Raw genomic sequence first — 22,189 nt, forward strand, 5'->3', positions numbered from 1 at the left:
GCGGGTTCTGTGCTTGCTCCCGCCACTTGTTGGGCCTTGAACATGGCAACACATTCCAGGTGGTGGAAATGGAGCGGGACAGGAAAGCCTGGACAGGTGCAGGGCGGGCAGGGCTGGGGCCTGGGCTTTGTCTGCCGGTGTTTGCGGAACCCAGCGTGGGGTGGGGATGAGGGTACTAAGCCCAGAGCTCCAGGGACATTGCACAGAGCAGCTGCCCAGTTCCCCAGAAAATCGACTTACAGCTTGTAGCTTAGGCGGCTCGGATTCAGCCAGTCCCTCCGTGCAGCCACTTCTGATGGCTCTGAGGCTCCTGCTCCATGTCGCCGTGCTCAGACTGGGCACCACGCAGCCCTTGGTCCAGGGTCTCGGCTTCCGCGAACCAGCGGTTGGTAGGTGGAAGGCATAAAGTCATGAGCTTTGGGATATGGGCCCCAGGGCACCCGGCTGACCTCCACCTCCATCCCTCAGCCTGGCCCTCCTTCTTCCACCTCAACTCGCCCCTGGAGGTTCAGGACACCAGGCAAATTCCGAAAAACGGGAGTGCGCCCCTGCTCGTAGACGTGCAGGTGTTCGTATCAAACGTGTTTAACGTGGTAAGTGTCCTCAGGCCGCGGCGCCGGCGGACCCGAGTGCTGAGCTGGGGATGGGGATGGGACAGGGCTCTGCCCCTGCAGTGCTGGGGTCTCCCTCCTTCTGTTGTCATGTAGCCCGCCCCTCCCCCCTCAGGACATCCTGCGGTACACGATGTCCTCTATGTTGCTGCTTCGGCTGGTAAGCGCCCACAGAGGGTACAGGAGGGGGAGGGTACAGGACACCCCGCTGAGTCCAGCTCAGAGGTACCGGCCTTCGTCCACCTGCCAAGCCAACCGAGAGGGACGTGTATACGGAGACCCAGAGCCTTACTGGTGTCTGTGTCCCCAGTCCTGGCTGGACACTCGCCTGGCCTGGAACGGGAGTGTGTACCCCCGGCGCATGGTTACACTGCCCTGGGGCTCACTGTGGACACCGGGACTCACTCTCCAGGAGGCGTAAGTGAGGCGTAGCTCTAGTCCCAGGAACCACCACGCAGCTGTCCTCCCCATGGAGAGCCTGCAGGCCCTTAGTGCACAACCCTCTCTTGCTGGCCCTGCCAGACCACTGGGACGCCTCCACCGCCCTGTGTTCCCCTCTCCCTTTTGGAACCGAGGGCAGGGGATGGCGGTTGGGCATACGCCCGTGTCGCGGTCCTCCTCCTTCAGAGAAGGGGCTGGGCTTCTGGCCCTGGTGCCTTTCCCCACAGGCTCTGGGTGGACTGGCAGGACCAGAGCCCACAGGCCCGAGTGGACCCAGATGGCCACGTCGAGCTCTACCTGGCCCTCACTACGGAGACCAACTGCGACTTTGAGCTCCTGCACTTCCCCAGGGACCAGAGCGACTGCACCCTCAGCTTCTACGCTCTCAGCGACACTGGTGCTGACAGGACAGGAGCTGGGGGTGTGGGGAGGGGAAGCCGCTGGCCTCTGGCAAACGTCTGACGCGACCGGTGGGCCTGTGTTCACACCAGTCTACCCCCCAGGCTTAGGGGAACTGAATGGATCCAGCAGACCATGCTTCTCACGCTGTACCTCCCACTAACACAGCAGTCCCATCTCCTAGTGCTCCCTGCTCTCTGTAGCCCCACTTCAGTCTTCTCCCTCCTTCTCAACTCCCCCACAGAAAATGCCCTCCACTGCCAGGGCCAAACCGCAGTGGCTGGGCCACTAGTGTCAGCTTAGGTTGCTGAGGCTTCATCCTAAAGGTGCAGCCACCCAATAAATATCCCACAGACCCATCAGCTGATGTCCAACTTGGCAGAGAAGTCCCACTCTTCCCTCCCATCCCTGCCCTCTGGGAAATACCACAGCTGCTGCCCCACGAATACTAGAATTTCAGGTGTGAGATGATGTACTGGTAGAAGAGTCTGCTACCACTTCCCCTCCATGAAGCGATGCAAAACAAAGTACATTTATTTTTACACTGAAAATTCATCTATGAATCTGATAAGGCCCTTCCTCTAACTGGAGCAAACTTGAGGGGGTTGCAAATTCAGGATCAGTTTCATCTCCAAGTCTGCCCCCAGCTGCCATCACAAGTCCCCATCATCCCTGGGAACCAGCTTATCCCTGCCCGTACTCCCAAGGGAGATTTGGGGGCAGAGGAATCTTTTTCCTAGTTCACCGTTCTCACCCCCACCCCTCCCAGCGATGGAGCTCCAGTTCCAGCCCCACGTGGTGAATGAGATTGTGAGTGTCAAGAGGGAATATGTAGTTCGGGATTTGAAAACCCAAGTCCCACCCCAGCAGCTGGTACCCTGCTTCCAGGTGAAGGTGAGTCAGGAGGTGGCTGACAGAGGGCTGATGGGGCGTTGAGGATGCAGTCAGAGGACATGACGTCACCCTTCTGCTGCCCACCACCCCAGAAAGCCCCACTTTCTTTCTTCCAGCTGCGCCTACAGAACACAGCACTAAAGGCCATCCTGGCTCTGTTGGTACCTGGGGAGGCGCTGCTGTTGGCTGACATGTGCGGGGGGCTGCTGCCCCTCCAGGCCACCGAGCGCACTGCATACAAGGTGACCCTGCTGCTGGGCTACCTGGTCTTCCACTCCTCTCTGGTGCAGGCCCTGCCCAGCTCCTCCTCCTGCAACCCGCTGCTCAGTAAGCCCCGCCCCTCCCTCCCGGCCGGCCCCGGGCAGGACCGCTGCCTGGGCGGCGGTGTTGCTCCCCACCTCTGCTCAGCTACCTCGGCGCTGGAGGTCCTGACCATCGCCCCTGCCCCTTCCCAGTTTACTACTTCACCGTCCTGCTGCTGCTGCTCTTCATTAGTACCATGGAGACCGTGCTGTTGGCCGGGCTGCTGGCCAGGGGTCACCTCAGGGCCAAGAGCAGCCCCAGCCCAGCCCTGAGAGGGGAGCGGCAAGATCCTGGGCACCCAGGGCCTAATCCTGAAGGTGGGCATGGCCTGGGGCCCTTCCGGGGGGGGGGGGGGTGAGAATGAGGCTAAGAGCAGGTTTGACAGGTGCAGAGCTGGCAGGCTGCACACCTGGGGCTGGGGTCGCTGGACTATTCTGAGGCTCCTTGCATTAGGCTGTGGGCCCCACTGTCCCTGGGCTCCAGCACGTCGGCCCTCAGAAGAAGCAGGTCTGGAGCAGGGAGCAACGTTACCCTCCCGAAGCCCTGGGGGAGTTCCAACTCCCTGACATAACCCGTGCCTGTGGTGCATGCCTCTTGAGGAGGATATTTCTTCAATTCAGGATGGCCTAGAATGGGCCAGACTTAGATATTCACTCGTTGTGGATCTCAGGGAGAAATACAGCTGACAGCCCCTGGGCTTCACCCTTCTGTTCTGGTGGAGCGTGTAGGGTGAGCCCTGAAGGGCAGCTGCTTTCCTTGCCTCTGCCCCCCAGAAGCCCCCAGAGCAGTAAAGGGGTCCTGGAGCAGCTGGGCTGAGGCTGCTGACCACGCCTTCTTCCTGGTGTATGTGGCGGGGATGGTGTGTAGCCAGTTCGTCTTCGCTGGACTCTGGATGTGGGCAACGTGCAAGTCTGATCCAGCCCCCGGCGAGGCCGCACCCCATGGCGGGCAGCCCAGGCTGTAAAGGGCAGGACCTGGGCTGCAGACCTGGGGGAGGGCCATGACTGGTCTCTGGAGAGGGGGGAGGGAGGTCAACGCTCTTCCCTAAGCCTGGAGAGCCCAGGCCACCCTGAGCTCGCCCTTCTCTTAGCATAGAGTGTGAAATAAACCCATCACCCCAGTGCAAGTGCACCGTAAGGGTCTGTCTTCATTGAGCTCAGCTGTTCACGTTTGTCCTATGTAGGTGGGGCCCCACATCACAGTCCCTGACCACCGCCCTCAAGCAGCCTAACTGCTCCTTTCGCAACTATTGGTGCTTGGCCATGGGCCAGGAGTACAGGACCAGGAGACGGGGCCCAAGAGCCGGGCCGCTGAGGCTGGTCAGAACGCGTCTGACCTCTTGAGGTGCGTTGCACCCCAGAGGGCATGGAGAGGGAGCACTGTTGCTGCAGCCACCTAGCAGGCAGAACACCCCCAACCCTCAGGATGTGGGCGACGGAGAATGTGTTTCCTGCACTAAACCCGAGAGCAGCTCAATCCTACTTGCTTTTTCTCCAGGCCATCTGGCTCCTCGGAGCCCACCCCCACGTCTGGGCTGAAGGGGGGTGCTGCACCCCCAGTTCTGAACTGGGCTGGAGGAGGGCTCGTTGTGCCCTGCTGCTCTTGTGCACATGAAGCAGCTCTGGGCATGAGCCTTGGTCTTCCTTCTCTGTCCTTTCCTGTTTTGAAGGCATTACACGGCCCCTGCAGGCTACGGTCAGGGACACAAAGCCCAGTGCCCAGGAGAGGGCAGGTTTGGTGGGGAACGGGGGATGCAGGAAGCAGCACAGGCCAGGACTCAAGGGTCCAGGGACAGGGCTCCTAGCCTGGGCGGTGAAGAAACGTCCCTGTCCCCAAGGATGTGGAGCTCACCCGGTGCACAGGCAGGTTAACACTGGTTTATGTGTCCGATAACATGGCTGGTCTGTGCAACCAGGCAGGGGCAGCAGCAGGCTCAGGCGGAGGTGTCAAAGAGGCGGTCGATCATGTGGCCCACCTGCTCCACGCGGTATTTGATGTACTTCTCAGGGTTCTTGGTGAAGGGCACACTGCCATACCTGAGAGGCACGGCGGTACGGCAGTCAGGAGGAGGCCTAGCCCTACCCCTGCACCACGTCATCTCGGGCCCTCCTGATGGGGTGCCCCTGAGTGACACCCCTGCCTGGTCCCACACCAAAGCCCAGGGCCCCTGATCCCCACAACCCGTTGTTTCCCGGAGGAGCACAGAGGCCCGGCTGGGGACGTGGGGCTCACCTGTGCAGAAAGGCCCCGTAGGTCTCCTTGACAATGTGTTTCTGGGCTTGGCGGATCTTGTCCCTCTGCTCTGTGTCGGGAATAGCCCACGCCTTCTGGATCTTGCACAATTCTTCAAGGCCATCATTGAAGCCCTGGCCACCAAGAAGAGAGCCAGAGACAGACGTTTGGGTCTCTGTTGCTACAACAGCAGCAGCGAGCAGTGGAGGGGACGGGATCCCAGCTCACCTTAAAGCGCTCCTTGATCATCTGCCGCTCCTTGTCCCGGAGCTGTGGGGTCAAGAAAGCTTCCTCAGAGCAGAATTGCCTGCACCTGCTCCGCCCCCAAACACCCCAGCCCAGCCTTCTCTCCCGCTGCTCTGATGGCCACAGCATCCTCTGCTCTCTGACCCCGGAGGGACTCCTGTCCATTTTTCCCAGAGACATGACAAAAAGCACCACATCCGCTAGACAGCCCCTCCCAGCCCAGGCCCTCAGCCCACCTTGACTCCCGGTTGGAAGACGGGGACATTCTTCTCGGTTATGTAGTCAGTCACCTTTAACCAGCTGCCAGGAGGGACAGAAGCAGAGAGCAGAGGATGACAGCCTCAGGCAACTGCTTCTTCCTGGGGCTGCTCTGTTTTGTGTTTTAAATCTCTAGATCTATTGAAGGGGGGGTTGTGGGGGGCAGGCATATTTTTGGGTCACAACTCAGCAAAACATAACTGAGACTTTTCCTTGAGAATAGAAAATGTTCGAGCTGCTCACTTTTAAAAACAAGAACAGGAAACAGCATTCAATAAATTGAACAAATACTATCAACTATGCTTCACATCAATATGGCAAAATAAAGTGAAGCAGATGAGAAAGAGAGGAGGGGCAGAGGGCAGCTAAATGGGAAGGAAGAGGGAGACTGGTTCAGAGGAAGAAATACAAAGGGAGAGACGCACGCACGCACGCACGCATGCACGCACGCACCCAGAAGGAGCAAGGCATATAGAGGCTCAGTCGAATTCAAACGCTCCCACAACTTTGCTCTTTACTCGGGCCAAATATTACCCACATCTTTGACAGTCAGCCCTCCAATTAGTGGTAGCTTCACCTGGGCAGGTGGCCTACCCCTGAAGAGGCTGGCAGAGCGGCCCTGAGGGAGCGAGCAGTGGTAGGGGAGGGGGCTCCCATGTCCACCCCCTGAATGTGATTAGAAAACAAGTGGGAGGCTGGGGTCCACAGGGCAACAATTCCCCGTGACTGACCCCACTCCGACTGGGCCCAGCGTCCTGAGACTCTGAGCAGGAGGCGCGGTGGGTGCGGGGTGGGGGTGAGGGCGGGGCCCCTTCTCACCTGCGCTGGTAGGTCTGAATCTGCTGCTCGATGTGCTCCCGGTAGGAGCGCTCAGCAGCTTTCTGGGTCACGGCCACCAGCTGGATCAGCTCGGACCTGGGTGGGGAGCAGAGGCGGCTGCAGGCCTCGGGAGCAGCACCAGTGGGGCCTGCCCACCCCACCCAGACCTTCAGGAGTGCTAAGGCAGCACACACGCCCGCCTGGGTCCTGGGACTTTGAAGAGCAAAACACTGCCCCCGCCAAGCGGACACACGGAGGGTCCAGCCAGCCCCGGGAGGGCGGGCGGGCGGGCAGGCGAGGGCCACAGACTGGCACCTGCGGTCACTCACTTCTCGAGGGCCTTGAGGATGTAGTTGTAGTTGTTGTGCAAGAAGATGGCGCTCAGAGCAGGGTCCTCATACACCTTGGACTTGCTCAGCAAGTTCAACTGCAGGTTGCCCAGGACTTTACCTGCACAGGGAAGGATGTGGCCATGTCCTCAGGGCAGTTTGTCCAAAATGACCCAACCCCAAGACCCACAAACCAAGTCCCAGCCTTCACTCCTTAACCCTTCGCGACCCTAGACGCCACACGCCTCAGCGGCCCTTTGCCTGACTCCCTCACCCCTGAACCAGAGGTTAGGTTGTAATTGCAAAGGTCAGGGGGGCCCAGGAGCACGACCAGGAATAGCAGGACAGCACAAAAGAGGAAGGGAGAGGTGGGGACAGGGCGCGGGCGGCTGTGGCCAGCTCGCGAGTACTCACAGATGTAGGTGCTCAGCAGGCGCTTGCTGAACTCGGAGCTGTAGCTGGTGGCTGAAGAGCTGGTCTCTGTGTGAGAGGAGAAGCGCTGTCACTGCAGCAGCACATGCCAAGGCCCTCTCCAGTCTGCCTCAGCCCAAGGGGCAACTGAGGAAACGCGGGAGGGGCCCAAAAGGTGCTGGGCGCAGGGCTGCCGGCTTGCTGCACGAAGGGGCGAGGCCCTCTATGGTGACTGGTAGGCCTTGATCAGCAGGAAGGCTGGCAGGACAGGAGCGGGACATCCCTGCCCTCCAGAGCCCGAGCCATGCCGGGTAGTATCTGCAAGGCCCATCTACTCATTTGGCGGCAGCAGAGTCAGAATGGACTCCCATGGCCTCTCCCACCCCTTGCTCTACTGGGCCCTGCCGGATAGAGGGGACATGCGGCCTACAGAGTGGAAGGCCACAGGGTGGGGAGGGAGGGAGTGGGATGGAAGTGCTGGGCTAGCCCGAGGGGGTCCTCACGCGGGAGAGAGCAGGGTGCCACCTGGGTAAGCTCAGAGACAGGAAGTGGCCGTGCAGGATGCTGAGAGAGCTGGGAGCACCCTGAAGGGGCCCATGTCCCCTCTGACCCCCACTCCCCAATAGGTGCTGAGTCTGTCCCACTGCCTCAATCCCCAGGGAACCTCACCCGAGGGGGAGGATGGGGCTGAGAGCCCTGCTTACCTCGGGGGTCTAAAGGAATATTGTATGTGTCCCCAAGCACTACGGAGTGAAAGGCAGTGCGCACAGAGGGGAAGGAGGGAGAGACAAAGACAGGAGAAAGACGCAAAGTGCAAAAACAGGTTAGAAACGGCCGTGTAGTCTGAGTCAAGCAGCCCACTCCCCACGACAGCCAGAGCACAGATAGCAGGACACACCCCAGCTGGACCCGCTGAAGACCAGGGGACACACAGGGAAGTGGAGACCTGGAGAACCGCAGGCCAGAGGCAGTGCCTTGGCTCCTCACCCCCAAATGAGGGTAGCAGGGAGGGCCCGGGGCCCCGACAAGCTGGTCTGGCTCTCAGTGCCAGGAATGACGTGGAAATGTGTGCCTCCTCAAGTGCCAACCTCGGAAAGACACCAGGCTGGGCCTGAGATGCCAGCCCCCAAAAGGATCAGCTGTGTGTGACTCCTTAGAAGGACAAGCGAACACAAGAGGAGGTGGAGAAATATGGAGGGAGGGGCAGGAAGGGCACCTTCAAACGGGTGAGTGCTTTGCAGAGGGAGCCGAGGGGGTGGAGTCAGGTCTGGAAGGGAGGGCCCACCAGCTCAGCGTCCTGCCACAGGCCACACCTCTGTCCCACTCCACAGGGCTGGGGGAAATCTCACCAGAGGGGGCCAGGGCCCCAGCAGGGGCCTACTGCATGTCTCCAGGCAAGAGGGAGGAGGGGGACATAGGGCAGGGGGCCCTGCTGGGAAGTGCCAAGTACCTTGGGAGGCCAGCATGGCACCTGCCGTCTCCTGAAAGTCCAAGAGCTGCTGCAGGAAGAGGATGGCCTGCATCAGGAAGAGAATGGGTCCAGGAAGAAGGTCATGGGCAGGAGCCAGAGGTCAAATCACCTCCCACAAGGCACCCCTTCTGACCATTCCAGGATAAGTGCAGGGCCAGGGGTCTGCCCAGTGTAAAGGGTGGCTGCAAACTTCATGTTTCGCACTTTGGGTTGGCCAACCACTTCATGTCCCTCTCGCCATTAGCCACTAGTGGTGAAGGCATGGGTGGCTCTGAGCCAGGCTGGACCCCTCCCCTCCCCAGGTGACCTTGGGCAGCACCTACGTTGCTTGTGAGCTCGTGCACAGTGCCATCCTTGGGCATGTTGTACTCCTTGTCGGGGTCATTCTGTAGAAAAAACAGCCCGATTCCCTAAACAGCTCCCAAGCAGGCCCTGGCCCCCACCCACACCGGTGGGCCTGCTCATGGTGCCACCTCCTGGCAGAGAGGTGTCAGCACGCCTCTTAGGCACAAAGGTGAGCAAGACAGGAAAGCCAGGAAAATAGGGCAGGAGCGCTACTATTGGGGTGCCCAGGAAAGGGAGGCCGTGGGTGCTGACAGGGGACCAGCGAGGTCTGCCCTCTGAAGCAGTGGCCGAGCCAGATCATGGTGGCCCTGCCCACAGCCCTGCAAGCTGGCAGCCGCAGTGGAAGGAGGGACATCACCTTGATGTTGTCCGCAAAGTCCTCCAGCGCTTTGGCTCCAACCGTCTCCATGGACGTGATGAGACTGGGCAGTTTGTTCTTGGTGCTGGCGGCCGTTCCCTGAGGAAGCACACGGCTGCACAACAGGCCAGGGCCGCGGCCACTGTCCTCAGCCACAGGCTGTGCCTGTAGCTCAGCCTCGTTCCCAGCTGCTTCCCGCCCCTCACGCCAGGGGCTGCCTCTCGTCCTTCCCAAAACTTGTGAGCTGCTTCCATTCACCCTCAGCAGATTCTCTTGGGAGACCACGCGGGACGAATCCTCCTCCTCCTCGTGTCCCCAGGGCCTCCCCCCCACATACCTGGAGCACCTGGTCAAACTCAGGCTTGGTCTGCTTCAGGTGCCGCAGGATGGGGAAGACGGTGAGCACCGCGGAGAAGTCGTGTCTGACGATGGCCTTCCGCGCAGCAGACACGATGTTCTCCCCCTCAAGCATCAGCCCGTCCAGTGCGTCCTGAGAGAGGGACCAGGACACCGCTGGGGGGGGGCAGAGAGGTGGGGGCTGGTTCCCAAGGGGGCACCTGGAGGGGTATGGGGGCAGCCACAATGCTTCCAATGGGGAGGTGGGAGGTGCCAACTAGGTCACACCACCCAGGGTGCCAGATGGAGGTGGTGGCTGTATCTGTGGGCCAGACAACAGGCCTGGCCCGAACTCCAGCTTCTGCAGTGACAGCTCTTGCTGGGGCATCTGGGCAGGGCCCGGGGGTGGGGCAGTGGGGGGAGGAGGCGGGGCAAGACCTGTATCAGGGAATCAAAGGTCTTTTTCTGATGGTGCTCAGGGATGATTTCTGTCAGCAGCTGGTACTCGCTCTGGGCCAGCTTGACAAAGGCACTGACGCAGTGGATGTAGGCATCAGTCTCCACGTCCAGCATGTCATCTCTCCCTGGGGGGACAGCAGTGCCGCTGAGCTGCTGGTCTGGGGGCAGCCCTCTCCCTGCTGTGGGGGCACGGGGGTCCCCAGACGGGGAGGAGGGAGACTGTTCTGGCAGAAAGCTGGGGGCTCCAGCAGGCCCGACGGGTTCAAGGAGAAAACAGGCCGTGTCTAGCCTTTCTCCTGGCTTCTCTTTCAGCTCTGGCATGGACAGGTACTGGAGGGGATGGGGGGTTGGATAAAAGGACAAGGAAGGAAGATCCCGGAATCGATTTTCTCAATAGGGTATGTCAGATCCCTGGATTAAGGGTTCTCAATTATACTGCAAAGAGGGCAGCCAGGGACGGACAGGTAGCAGTGTCCCCCTCAACGAGGCAGGCAGGCAGGCACTGCAGTCATCCATCTCAGAACATGCTGGGCCTGTGAAGGCAGTTACTAGACCAGCCAGGCCTTCTGGAAAATGTAGGAAGGCGGTGGGCTAGGGCCTGGGAGGGTAGCTGGCATGAGGTCAAAATTTGAGAAGAGGCAATGCGAGCCCCAGAGAAGGAAGGCTCCTTGGTTGTCGGCTACCCCAGGAAGAGACTGGGTCCCACTACCAGAGGCTGGGGCAGGCAGCCTAGTCCTGTGCACCACGGGATGGGCTCCCAGGAATCAGCACTTTGCAGCTGTAGCTGGAGTCAGGTGTCAGGGCTCCCTGCCCTCCAGGGAGCTGTCTTCCCTGTCTGCCCACTTTCCAAATAGCAGCTACTTCTCCCCTTGGCCCAGGTTCTGAGAGCCAGGTGTGCACTACCATCTGGAGAGAGGCAAGGAGACCTAGTGCCCGAGAGAGAGACTGGAGAGAGAGGCGAGCAGGCCTGGCCGCTCCTCGGAGCAGAGCAGCCAGCTGAGCCGTGCTGGGACAGGCCCTCCAGTGACAGCTGTGAAGGCCCTCGGGCTGGGCTGCGGTACTCACCGGCCAGCGGCCCGTGCTTGTCGTTCAGGGCCTCGGACAGGTGCTTAACTCGGAAATCATGCTCGTGACCTAGCAAGACGTCGGCCGCACAAATACAAGCAGCGTTTATCCAGGGGCCGGGTGGGCTGCCCCTTGGGGGACTGGGAAGAAGCCCTCGATCTCCAGGAGGGGGTGTGAAGTAGGGTGTTGGGGCAGGGGCATTGGAGAGGCCTCTAAGCCCCTCCTCTGCCTCAGACCACCTTGGGAACAGCCGTTTCAAGCCTGACTTGCAGTGCCCTGGACCACCCTTGGGAGCTGGTTTCCCCAAGCCCGGAGGCCAAGAGAAAGCGGCAAGGATCAAGGAGCGTTCTGAGGAGCTGCCGGAAGCTACAGAGGGGCTGATGCTCGGCCCCAGGGGGTTATCTTGCCATGTACTGGGAGAGACCAGTTAGAGAAATGTCACTGCAGAGTGAATGGGGACAGCCTTCTTTCATCCCTTAGCATCATACTTTTGAAGGAGGGTCAGGTCCATCAGGCTGGGGCTGTCCTTCCTCGGATAGGAGGGAGGAAGGGACATGTCCTGCTGGCTGCCCATCCCCTTGCTGCACACACACCCCTTTCTAAAGTTCGGGGTGGAGGGGTTGGCCATGTGGCCTAGGCCAGCTTGGTCCGGCCACTGCTGGTCTAAGCGTGAAAGGGCTGCCCGTGACAAAGAACTTTCTCTGAGTTCAAACAGGAGACAAGGACAGACAGGGAGGGGAGGGAATGGGAAGCCTCAGGGAGGGCAGAGCTGCCGTCAGCCAGACAGGACCAGGCTGAGGGCCATGAAACCTGTCGGCGCCAGCTGGAGCGAGTGGCCCAGGGCCCTGTAGTTCCCACCCTGCTCCCTTCTCGGGGTTTCTCCCGAGGCCCTCCTGGGGGATTGGAGGCTCTGCCCTGCCACGTGAGTGAACACACGGTGGAGGAGGAGGGAACAGGAGAGGAACACAGGGTGATTACCTTCCAGAGGAATGAGGTTAGAGCCCCCCTTTTTCCCATCTAGACCATGCTGGGAATATTGTTTCAGAAGGTTCTGAGCCTTCCGGATCGTCCCTGTCACCAGAGCCACACAGAGAGGAGATAAGAAGACCTAGGAAACGAGTGAGAGAAAACAGCAGCGGCCCTCCACCTGCCCCCCGGCCCCACACCCGGCCCCCCAACAATGAGCATGCCCAGTACCGTCTCTCCCAGCAGGCCCTTCCCCAGGACCACCGGAAACCCTGCAGACGGAGATGAAGGAACGGACACATTTCGCTCCCCAAATGGACCTCCTGATTCTGCTACAGACCCTCATTGTTCTGGATCTGAGCTCATTTTAGGAAGCGCAAGGAGGGTGAAGGAGATGAGGTGAGCAATAATCCACCAGTGGAAGCCAAATTAAAAAGTACAACTGAGTGGCACTGAAATCCGAACAGCCGAGGACTGGAGCAGCTGATGACGGAACTCTCACACCCTGAGGGCACAACCAGGTGGCAGAGCCTGGTTACCTCGAAGCCAGGAGGCCTGCGCCCCGCCCCAAATGCCAGGCAGAGTTTCGGGCATGCTCAGTGTTGGGACACGGCCAAACAGTAGTCAATGGAAAACAGCACTTGGGAGCTGGTGAGGGGAAGACCCTTCCTGGGAGAGCGGTGCCCAAGACGGAAGGCTTGGAAGCAGCCCGGCCCCACGCACCAAAGGTACCCAAACCACTGAAGCAATTGGGAAAAACTCAAAAGCTGAGAGGGATTAACAGAAGTCACCCCGCGGAGAGTGGAGGGAAGGCAGTAGGAAAAGGTACATGCTTTTGGCATGGGGGAAAAAAACAACAGTTAGTGTCACAAGTGAAAACAATGCAAACAAAACTGCAGCGCCCCCAGCCTCCAGGGTCAGCCACCTCTGGGGGAATGAGACACCTCAGGGCAGAAAATGAGGGGAAACAAAATAGCATCTCCAATAGGTGAGTACAGCTGCCTTGTTAATAAAATGTACTGGGGAAGGGGAAGCACCCATGAGCGTAACTCCGGTCCCTCTTCCCTGGGTCCTGACGCGCCCCACTAAAGGCTGGGGTGAAAAAAGACAAGGTCTGGAGGGGCTCATTTCTTTCTGTTTGCACCATACCACAGTTAGCTACTAGTAACCAAGTTCAAGGCCCCGGCTCAGCCTCTCCCTGTGTTCAGAGAGTAGGCCCGCTAATGAGTGTATCAGACTTCTGACCCACAACCGACTGGGAGCAGATGGGCTGGCCAGCACACTAGCATGGATGGGGGTCAGGTCCAGCAGCCGCCAAACCCATCAAGCGCCCAATTACCACAGATGACGCTGAGGTTGTTTCATTACTGACCAACTGAGGCCCCTTGCTCTTCTTTCCACATCCAGGAACTGATGTCCCCGGGCCTGATTCCTTAGTTCCTGACATCGGTCCTGAGCCCACCAGCTCCTGACAACTCTTGAACCCCACAGAAACCACGGGGACACTCCTGGACAGTTTTCCTCTTGGGTCTATAAGCCAAGGACAGATTAGGTCCTCCTGGCAGGCCCCGCCCCTGCATGGCCACCAAGCACTCTTGGGGCGGAGCCCATCGCGTCCTGGGGCCTCCAGGGACCCATCAGAGAAGAGGCAGGGAAGCGAGCACAGACGGCCAAGCCCAGGCAGCCTCCGGGAGACAGGCCCTGCCCAACACACAAAGGCACAGAGGTGACTGGCCTGTGTAGACAGCCACAGCCCAGCAGGCTGGCTCAGTGGAGTCACTGTTTGCGGCAGGCAGGTTTGCTGGGAGGGCGGCCAGGATGTCCACACTGCAGGGGAAAAGGCAGCGCGCTTCCTTCTAGGGCCACCCAGCTTTCCTAACGCTCTGCTCTGCCATTGCTCCAAACCCTGATGAAGGCTTTTGTCAGTGCGAACAGACACTCTGCCCTTCGACACGCACGGATAGGTAGGGAGGGACTGGACAAATGAAGGGTGTAAGTCTACACAAAGCCATTGTCACAAGGGACACGTTCCACGGGCCACGCTGGGGCACATGCCTGTGGCAGCCCCTCAGCCAGCGCGTCCCAGCCTCTCCTTGAGCAACACCTCTCAGCAGCCGGAGACAGCCAGGCTTGCCAAGCGACAGCTGACACACAAGACACTGTTTACCTGGAGTACAGGCTATAAGGGACATGACATGATGAAGGACAATGAGCTGTTCACCCAGGACACCAACGACCCACAGCCTCGGCCTCCCTCTGTCCCCTCAACTGCCCTCTCTCGACTTTCCCACACCCTGACTTTGCAGTGCAGCCTGAAAGCCAGATTAAGCTCTTCAGAGGACGGGCTGGGAGTTTTTTCCTTTGGACTGCCTGCGAAAGTCTCCCCATCCACTTCTCAGTATGCGTCACTTCAAGCCACCCTGGCTTTCTGGAAGGTGAAGGCTGCAGCCTCCCCCCATCCCATCCCATGGTCTTGTCTGCAGCGGCCTGGTCTCCTGACAGAACCACGAGGGAAAGGGAGCCCCGCAAGTGGCTTTGCCCTGGCACCCTGAAACTCTGCCTCTCCACTTCCGTGACCCCCTGCCCACTCCAAAGACGTTTATGTAACCCCCAGACTCTGCTGAGCAGAAGGAAGAGCCTCTCTCGATGGGGTCCTTGCTAGGTGGATAGACACTTGCTTTCTGTGCTTTGTTCCTACAGTTGGGGGTGACTGAGGAGGAGCTCTGGAAGGGCTGAAGCTGCTAAGTGCAGGGTGGCCGAAAGCAATCCAGGTCCTGCCGCCTTCCGGGGTGGGAACTCACCTGGCCGCTTGATGGGCTTCTTGGTGGGAGTGTCCTTCCTCTTGTTGGGGATAGCAGGGGAGTAGGGAACCCCGGAGGAAGAACTACTCTTCCGGAAATGCTCCTTCAGGCCTTTGATGGAGCGGTCCAGCTGGCTGGAGCGGATCTGGTAGTAGACGTTCATGAAATCTGGGGAAGAGATGGGTGACAGCTGTGGCAGCAGGGGTTCCTGCCTGTCTTACCATAAAAACCACCCTTTCCCTTCCAGACCAGCCCTGCAGACCACCCAATTCTTCTTGTTAGACCCTTCAGAGCGTCTGCTCTGGTTTGCAGCCACCCACTTGGCCTCTTCCTGAATCCAGCAGTCTTAAAAGGGAAAAATCCCGACAGAACTGATAATCAGTTGTAAGTTTGGAAGGCAAGGTGGAGTACAGGCTATAAGGGACATGACATGATTTTTTAAGATAAAAAATATATAGCTGGGGTGGCCAGTTAGCTCAGTTGGTTAGAGCACGGTGCTAATAACACCAAGGTTGCCAGTTCGATCCCCACATGGGCCACTGTGAGCTGCGCCCTCCTTAAAATAAACAAACAAACAAACAAACAAAACATACATATGTATATGTACGCATATATATACATATACACATACATACATACGTATATATAAAGCTAACATCCAGATTCAGCTTGGTAAGGTGTCAAAGGAGGCAGGCAACTTATAGGAGGCAGAGAGACACAAATGTCAGTGAATGAAAAAACGCACCATATCCTCAGCCAGTCACAAAGTGCAAATAAAAAAATAAAAACCAGAGGCCCGCGGCAGCCTTATCAAATAGCTGGGATAAACAGAACTGAAGAAGAACAAAGAGCCACGAGGCTGCGACGGGGCTATCAGTCGGCCCACCTACCTGGACAGGAACTCGCGACTGCAGGGAAGTGTGCAGATCTGTTCGGACAAATCTACCTGATAGTCACACCTTTGGGAAAATACCCCAAAGAACTCCGGAAAGAAGAAAAGCAATTCACACAAGCATGCTCAGTGCAGCAGCACTATTTATGAGTACTGAAAAGCCGGAAAATCCAAAAATGCAAATGATACGGACACTGTGGTACATTTCAGCAGTTCCCACCAAGGAAATTGCATGAATCTTCAATGTGGAAAATGGACCAACGCCCAGAGGCTCTGGCCGAAGGGCACTGAGGGGTCTGGACGCTGTCCACTGGCCTCCCTCTTATCCCAACGGAGTTCCTGAAAATCTCCAGGCTCCCGCCCTCCTCTTCTCCCCGCCCAGCATGAGCCATGACGTGCTCATGTGGTCAATACATGGCGGCCCTGAGACCGGTCACCAGTCCTTGAGGGATGGCAGGGACCACAGTAATGCACACGGACAACTTGCTACGTGCCCATGCTAACAAAGAGAAGAATGTGGAGGGCCGAAAAGCTTCAACTTGAATATTCACTGGAATTTTTGTTTTCTAAAATTTGTGCTTAACTCGAGATGTTTTGATTTTTAATCCTAGGATTGGTGAAAGCAATGCTGGTACCACCATACCATGGAATTGTATGCAGCTGTTAAAAAGAACGAAGCAAATATACGTGAACTGACATGGAACAATCTCAGGGCCTATCACAAGCTAAAAACCAAACCCTTGGAGGAGGTGTTTAGTACGCTCCTGTCCATGTGGGAATGAGCACAGGCTACACACAGGCTACACACCCATTCCTTCTCTCTAACGCACACACTCTCAGCTGCAGAAGTATTTTTTGGAAGGGTATAAATAAACCTGAACAGTTCTCATCTTTGGGTTATAATATTGTAGGCATCCGGGAAGTGAGGAGATGGACTTACGGTTTTCACCCGAGGCTTTCTGCACTTTTTGAAAATTTTATAATTAACCCAGAAAAAACCCCACAGGAACATAGGTATGTAAATAAAAGCTTGAGCTTGGCTTGTTTCACAATTTGATACATCAGCTGTACATTAATTGCTATTGTTTCCTATTAAACTTCTTTCTTAAGAAAAACCCCACAATACCCAAGTGGATTAATAAAATAAAGGTAAACGCCCCTCTCCCTGGCCCTGCCCCGGGGTCCTGCCACCGGGCCCTCTCACCTTGGTTGTGGCCATAGTCCACAAGCCAGCGGGAGATGCGGACGACATCCAGGAGCACGCCCTCGGGCAGGTGCTCCAGGGGCATCTCCTCCTGCACCTCCAGCTCGTCCTCGCCACTGACCAGATCCAGGATGAGCACAGGGGACACGACCTTACTGTGCCGGGTCATCAGGCTACGGAACTCGGACTCCAGGGACTCCTTTCCCCGTTCAAATAGCAGCTTCTGCAGGAACAGCGGAAGGAAGGAAGGAAGGAAGGAAGGAAGGAAGGAAGGAAGGAAGGAAGGAAGGAAGGAAGGGAGGGAGGAAGGAAGGGAGGACGGAAGGAAGGAAAGAAGGAAGGAAGGAAGGAGGTAGGAAAGAAGGAAGGAGGGAGAGAAGGAAGGAAGAAAGGGAAGAAGGAAGGGAGGAAAGAAGGAAAAAAGGAAGGAAGGAGGGAGGGAGGGAGGAAGGAAGGAAAAACGGAGGAAGAAGGTCCACTTTGGCTTCAGCTAGCCCTTCCCTTCCGCCTCCCTCCTCTGCCTTCCAGTCCTTTAACCCAGAGAAGAAATGCCAGGAAGCCCTCCTTTATTTTCTTTACCTTATGTTCTCTCAAACTGTATGTTCACAGGTGAAACCTAGGGTTTTATAAGAAGTAGGTGCTTCATAAATATTGGTGGATTATTTTCTCACTGCGCTATTAACGTCTTCTTGTGAGAAGAGGGTTTGCAAAAAAACCGAATAGGTACTTTAGACCATGTCACATTAAAAACTTTTGTGTTGCAAATGATACCATCAAAAAGACAACCCGCAGAATGAGAGAAAATATTTGCCAATCACATATCTGATAAGGGACAGGTATCAAGAACATCTGAGAGAATTGAAAACACATGTCCACACAAAGCGTGAACACCAAGGGTTCATAGCAGCATTTTTCATAGTAGCCAAAAAGTGGAGTACCCATCAAGCGATGAATAAATAAAATGTGGTATAATCACACAATGCAGTATTATTTGGCAATACAAAGGAATGAAGCATTGACATGTGCTACAATGTAGACGAACCTTATAAACATTATGCTAAGTGAAAGAAGCCAGACACAAAAGGTCACATATTGTACGATTCTGTTTATATGAGAGGTCCAGAACAGGCCCATCTATAGAGACAGAAAATGGATTAGTGATGACAGAGGCTGGGTGAATAGGGAGGGGAGGGAAGAAGAGTGACTGTTGTGGGTTCAGGTTTCTTTTTCAAGGGATGAAAACGTTCTAAAATTGATTCTGGTGACGTTGTACAATTTTGTGATTATACTAAAACCAGTGACTTTTATACTTTAACTGGATGAATTTCATTGTGTGTGAATTATATTTCAATATGGATGTTAAAAAGAGAGAGAAAGGAGAGAAAGGAGTTGGGGTGTTTCTGCTAAAATAAAAAGTAAGTCTTCTAAGGTAAACCTATAGTTTTATATCTTTTGTATTCTCCTTCTCTACGCCACTCCCACGTCCAAGCTCTAGCACAGAGCTCTTCACTTTGTGATCCAAACTGGGTAGCGACCCTCAAAAATAAAGTTCTCCAGCCCCACCCCTGACATCCCAATCTCTGAGAGCAGGCCCCCCAACCATGAATTGCAGTAGACTGGTTATACTGGAGAGCCAAGGTATCGACCCTGGGGCTGTGAGCAGCCAGAGACATACAAATATCCTCCTTTCTGACAGAGACCATGATGGAAGAAAAGCTGGCAAGTGCTGCGTTAAGCAAAAGCCTTCTGGGAAGAAAAGCCATGTTCCTATCTTTGTTCTTTAGTCTACTCTCTCTTCTGGGCAAGACACACCTTGGGGCTAGAACTGTGGTGCCACCAGGAAGGTGTGCCAGGTGACTGAGTCCAAGTTGGTTCTTCCCCTAATATTCCTCACACTTTGTTCCCACCATTTTTCCTGGCAGCATTCTCTCCTTTCCTCCATGCACTGAGTAAACTCCACTTCTCAGCCTTACCCCATCTTATTCTAGTGACCTAATAACCCCAATGCTTACACACAAAGATACAATGCAAAAAGTCAAATGTAAAGACAAATTCAGGTTCCCAGAATAGTCCAATTTATAGAGACAGAAAGTAGAATAATGCTTGCCAGGGGTTGGAGGGAGAGGAGAAAGGGGAGTTACTGTTTAATGGATAAGAGTTTGAGTTTGGGATGATGAAAAGGGTTCTGCAGATGGATGGTGGTGATGGCAGCACAACAATGTGAAAGTACTTCATGTCACTGAACTGTTCACTTAAAAATGGTTAAAATATGAATGGACCTAGAGAGTATTATACTGAGTGAAATAAGTCAGACAGAGAAAGACAAATAACATGTGATCTCACTTATATGTGAAATCTGAAAAACAAAATAAACAAACAAAACAGGAAGAAACTCATACATACAGAGAACAAATTGGCGGTCGTCAGATGGGAGGGGTGTTGGGGAGATGGGTGAATAAGGTGAAAGGGATTAAGAAATACAAATCGCCACTTATTAAATGAGTCACGGAAATGTAAAATACAGTATAGGGAATATAGTCAATATTGCAATAAGTACGCATGATGTCAGATGGGTACTAGACTTATTGGGGTGATCACTTTGTAAGTTATATAAACGTCTAATCACTATGTTGTACACCTGAAATGAATATATTGTATGTCCACTGTAATCAAAAATAAATTTAAAAATTATAAATTTTATATTATGTATTTGTAGCACAGTAAAAAAAACCCCACAAATGCGTTTATATAAATCAAATGTTAAATTTACATTTTATATGTAATTTATAATTTAGTTAAATTATACAAATGTAATAAAAATGTATCATGTCATTCCTGAGGCAGAGGTCTTCATGACTACAGTCTGTGAACTGTATTATATAGTTCTGTTTATTCTACGATAGCCTTTTTGAAGCTGGCTTAGTCTCTCATGAGACCAGGGCAGTGACTGGTGTCCCCATCGCTCTCATATTACCCTGCTAATCCCTTACCACTTTGTTGAGCTCTGGGCTGTCTGGGCTATTGTCCTGGAAATATTCCACAGCCTTCTGAATCTTGGCCATGCTTCCCAGGTATTCTTCCAGCCGACCTGTGGGGCTGGGAAGAAAAAGAGCCAGATCAGCCTAGGTGGATGGAAGACGAAGAGAAGGACCAAGGGAATGGTAATAGGAATGGGAAAGAAGAGAAGTAACACAAGGGACTCCAGGCTCAAATATATTCCACCCCTCCCTTCCAAGGCCTATGGCCACTGGTCCAGGAGGCTTTAGGAATGTGACCCTCTGGCCCTGGCTCACCCCTCCCTGATGATCTTCTCAGTGTCACTGGCCACGTGATAGTAGCTGATGACGTGGTCCAGGCAGGACAGAGTCTTCTCAACATTCTCCTGCAGCCGCTGCAGGTTCTCTGTCTGCTTGTGAACAGGGATGATGGAGTTTTCTAGCTTCATCAGACGGCTCTCAAAGGATGACAGGATAGACACCTGCAGGGGAAGCCCCGCGCTCTCAGGCCTCAGGGTGGTCCCAGCACCGCTTCTACCCATCAGGTCTTGGCATTTGCTGCCTTTTTCTCTGGTTTTCTAGACAACAAGCTCCCTGAGGGAAGGGACAGGCTGTACCTATCCATCTCTGCAGCCTCAGCACGTACCATGTGCCCACAGGAGGCGGTTCAAATAAAATGGATGAAGTTTGATTTGAAGGCAAGCCAAGCAGCAAATTCACTTCTTCTAAGATAATCACCCCAGGATGGCTTCCCTTCTACCCTCTGAAGCTAAATCTCAATTTCTGTTCTCTCTGAAGCTTTCCTAGACTGAACAGGAAGTAATTTCATACAGAGGGGCTCAAATGCATTGCTGGCACCTTCAAAACCCTCTCTCTCTAAGGGGGAGTGTCATTCAATAAGGAGTAGGACTTTACGATTATGTTACTAAATACATACATACCCCAGTTTGTATTTACTCAATTTGTGCTTTTCCAGTCTCCTCTAAAAATAAGGAAGGAAACTGCTACCTGTTGAGCACCTATTGTATACCAGGTACTGTGCAAGATGTGTTCCCATGCATTAGCTCCTATGACCTTCACAGCCACCCTGGGAGGTTGACAGTGTCTGTCTTGTCCCATGAGTTAACTGAAGGCCAGAGTTACCTGTCAGGAGCCACACACAAATAAGTGGAGGGTGAGGGCTAGATCCCAGATCTGACTTCAAATCTTGTTCTGCCCCGACAGCCCTCCAGGCGTGATGGCTGAGTCCCCCCGCCCTGCTCATCTTGGAAGTGCTGGCCCTCCCATCCCACCATCCCTCGAACTGAAGACTGACCCGGGACCAGGACCCAGCCCACCAAAGTCAGTCTCACTAAATGTTCGCAGAAAGACAGAAGGAAGAATGGAGAACTTGAACAGAAAGCAGCAAGTCCAGGCCAGCGGGGCTGCAGCGTCCTCAGGGAAGCGGCGGACAAGGGGAGGGCAGCGAAGTAAGAGACAGGCCGCACTACTGCTAGCGAAACCCACACAGCACCGCCACCAGCAGCCGGGCCGGAACCTCAGGCCGTGTAGACCGAACCGCAGGTCGCAGGGCTCTCCTCCAAGGTCTGGAGGCCCGTCAGCCCCTCCCGGCTGCGCGGCTACTTGCCATGTTCTTGGTGAGCTGGTCGCTCTTCTCCAGGCTGTCTCGGATGAAGGACAGCGTCTCCTCCTCCTGGGGAAGCGGAGGGGACGATAGGAGCAGAAGCCGGAAGCTAAAGGCCCTCACCGCGCTCTCGCCCCCGACCCCGTCTCCTTGCAGGGAGCGCTCCCACCCACCCGCCTCCTCCCTGAGCAGACGCCCCGGCCCGGATCTCGGCCCCTTCCCTCACCTCCTCCATCACCTTCCCAGCCCCAGTCCCACCTGCTTCAGCTTGTCCTCGATCTCCCGCCGCCGGGCGGACGCCTCCTGCGGGGGGATCATCCCTGAGGCTCCCACCCCTGAGGCTCCCACTTCCAGGATTTTGTCTCAGCGTGCGTGCCCTCTCGGCTCCCGTCCCTATCACACCCATTTCCGCCCTTGGCCCCGCCCCAGAGCTCGCTGGTGGTGCCATGTTGGGAGAGGCAGGCGGAAGCCCAGTGACCGGCGGGAGCAAGTAGCCATCTTGGATGTGGCTGGGAAGTGTGGCCGTTGTGGACCAGCCCGCAGAGCTTCACTCAACACTTACCCTTTCTGAACAGCACCTAGCCCATAGTAGATGCTCAAGAAAAATATTGAAAACATCTTGCTGCATAGGTCTTAGGAAGGGAATCCTCTAGGACTGTGAATACTTTGAACTTTGTATAATATCATTGCATTTTTTGTAAATGAACTATATATGTGTGTGCTTTTTGT

At 55.5% G+C, this 22,189-nt stretch overlaps 2 protein-coding genes across 23 annotated transcripts; one reads left to right on the forward strand and one right to left on the reverse strand.

Annotated features, from left to right (window-relative positions):
- Positions 1-203: 203 nt before the first annotated feature.
- On the forward strand, positions 204-3,759 carry ZACN (zinc activated ion channel). The gene is made up of 8 exons (XM_081027764.1): positions 204-593; positions 727-771; positions 922-1,028; positions 1,280-1,449; positions 2,221-2,345; positions 2,462-2,672; positions 2,801-2,965; positions 3,422-3,759. The coding sequence occupies exons 1-8, from the start codon at positions 318-320 to the stop codon at positions 3,610-3,612; spliced, it is 1,290 nt and encodes a 429-aa protein (XP_080883890.1). The 5' UTR covers positions 204-317; the 3' UTR covers positions 3,613-3,759.
- Positions 3,760-4,454: 695 nt separating this feature from the next.
- On the reverse strand, positions 4,455-21,870 carry EXOC7 (exocyst complex component 7). 22 transcript variants are annotated; one of them, XM_081027761.1, is made up of 21 exons: positions 21,719-21,870; positions 21,174-21,529; positions 20,134-20,318; positions 19,831-19,936; positions 16,841-17,063; positions 14,745-14,912; positions 11,956-12,048; positions 10,978-11,046; positions 9,892-10,037; positions 9,455-9,607; positions 9,118-9,216; positions 8,738-8,800; positions 8,394-8,460; positions 7,648-7,686; positions 6,947-7,012; positions 6,533-6,653; positions 6,204-6,299; positions 5,363-5,426; positions 5,109-5,150; positions 4,881-5,014; positions 4,455-4,684 (listed from the first exon to the last, which is right to left on the reverse strand). In XM_081027761.1, the coding sequence occupies exons 3-21, from the start codon at positions 20,283-20,285 to the stop codon at positions 4,582-4,584; spliced, it is 2,004 nt and encodes a 667-aa protein (XP_080883887.1). In that variant the 5' UTR covers positions 20,286-20,318; positions 21,174-21,529; positions 21,719-21,870; the 3' UTR covers positions 4,455-4,581. The 22 variants fall into 22 exon arrangements, with proteins under 22 accessions (XP_080883887.1, XP_080883868.1, XP_080883884.1 ...); XM_081027742.1 differs by having other exon boundaries at positions 21,464-21,529; positions 21,719-21,864; XM_081027758.1 differs by lacking the exon at positions 11,956-12,048 and having other exon boundaries at positions 21,464-21,529; positions 21,719-21,864.
- Between the last annotated feature and the right edge of the window lie 319 nt (positions 21,871-22,189).

The sequence above is a fragment of the Rhinolophus hipposideros genome, assembly GCF_964194185.1.
Source record: "Rhinolophus hipposideros genome assembly, chromosome: 20".
NCBI lineage: Eukaryota > Metazoa > Chordata > Mammalia > Chiroptera > Rhinolophidae > Rhinolophus > Rhinolophus hipposideros.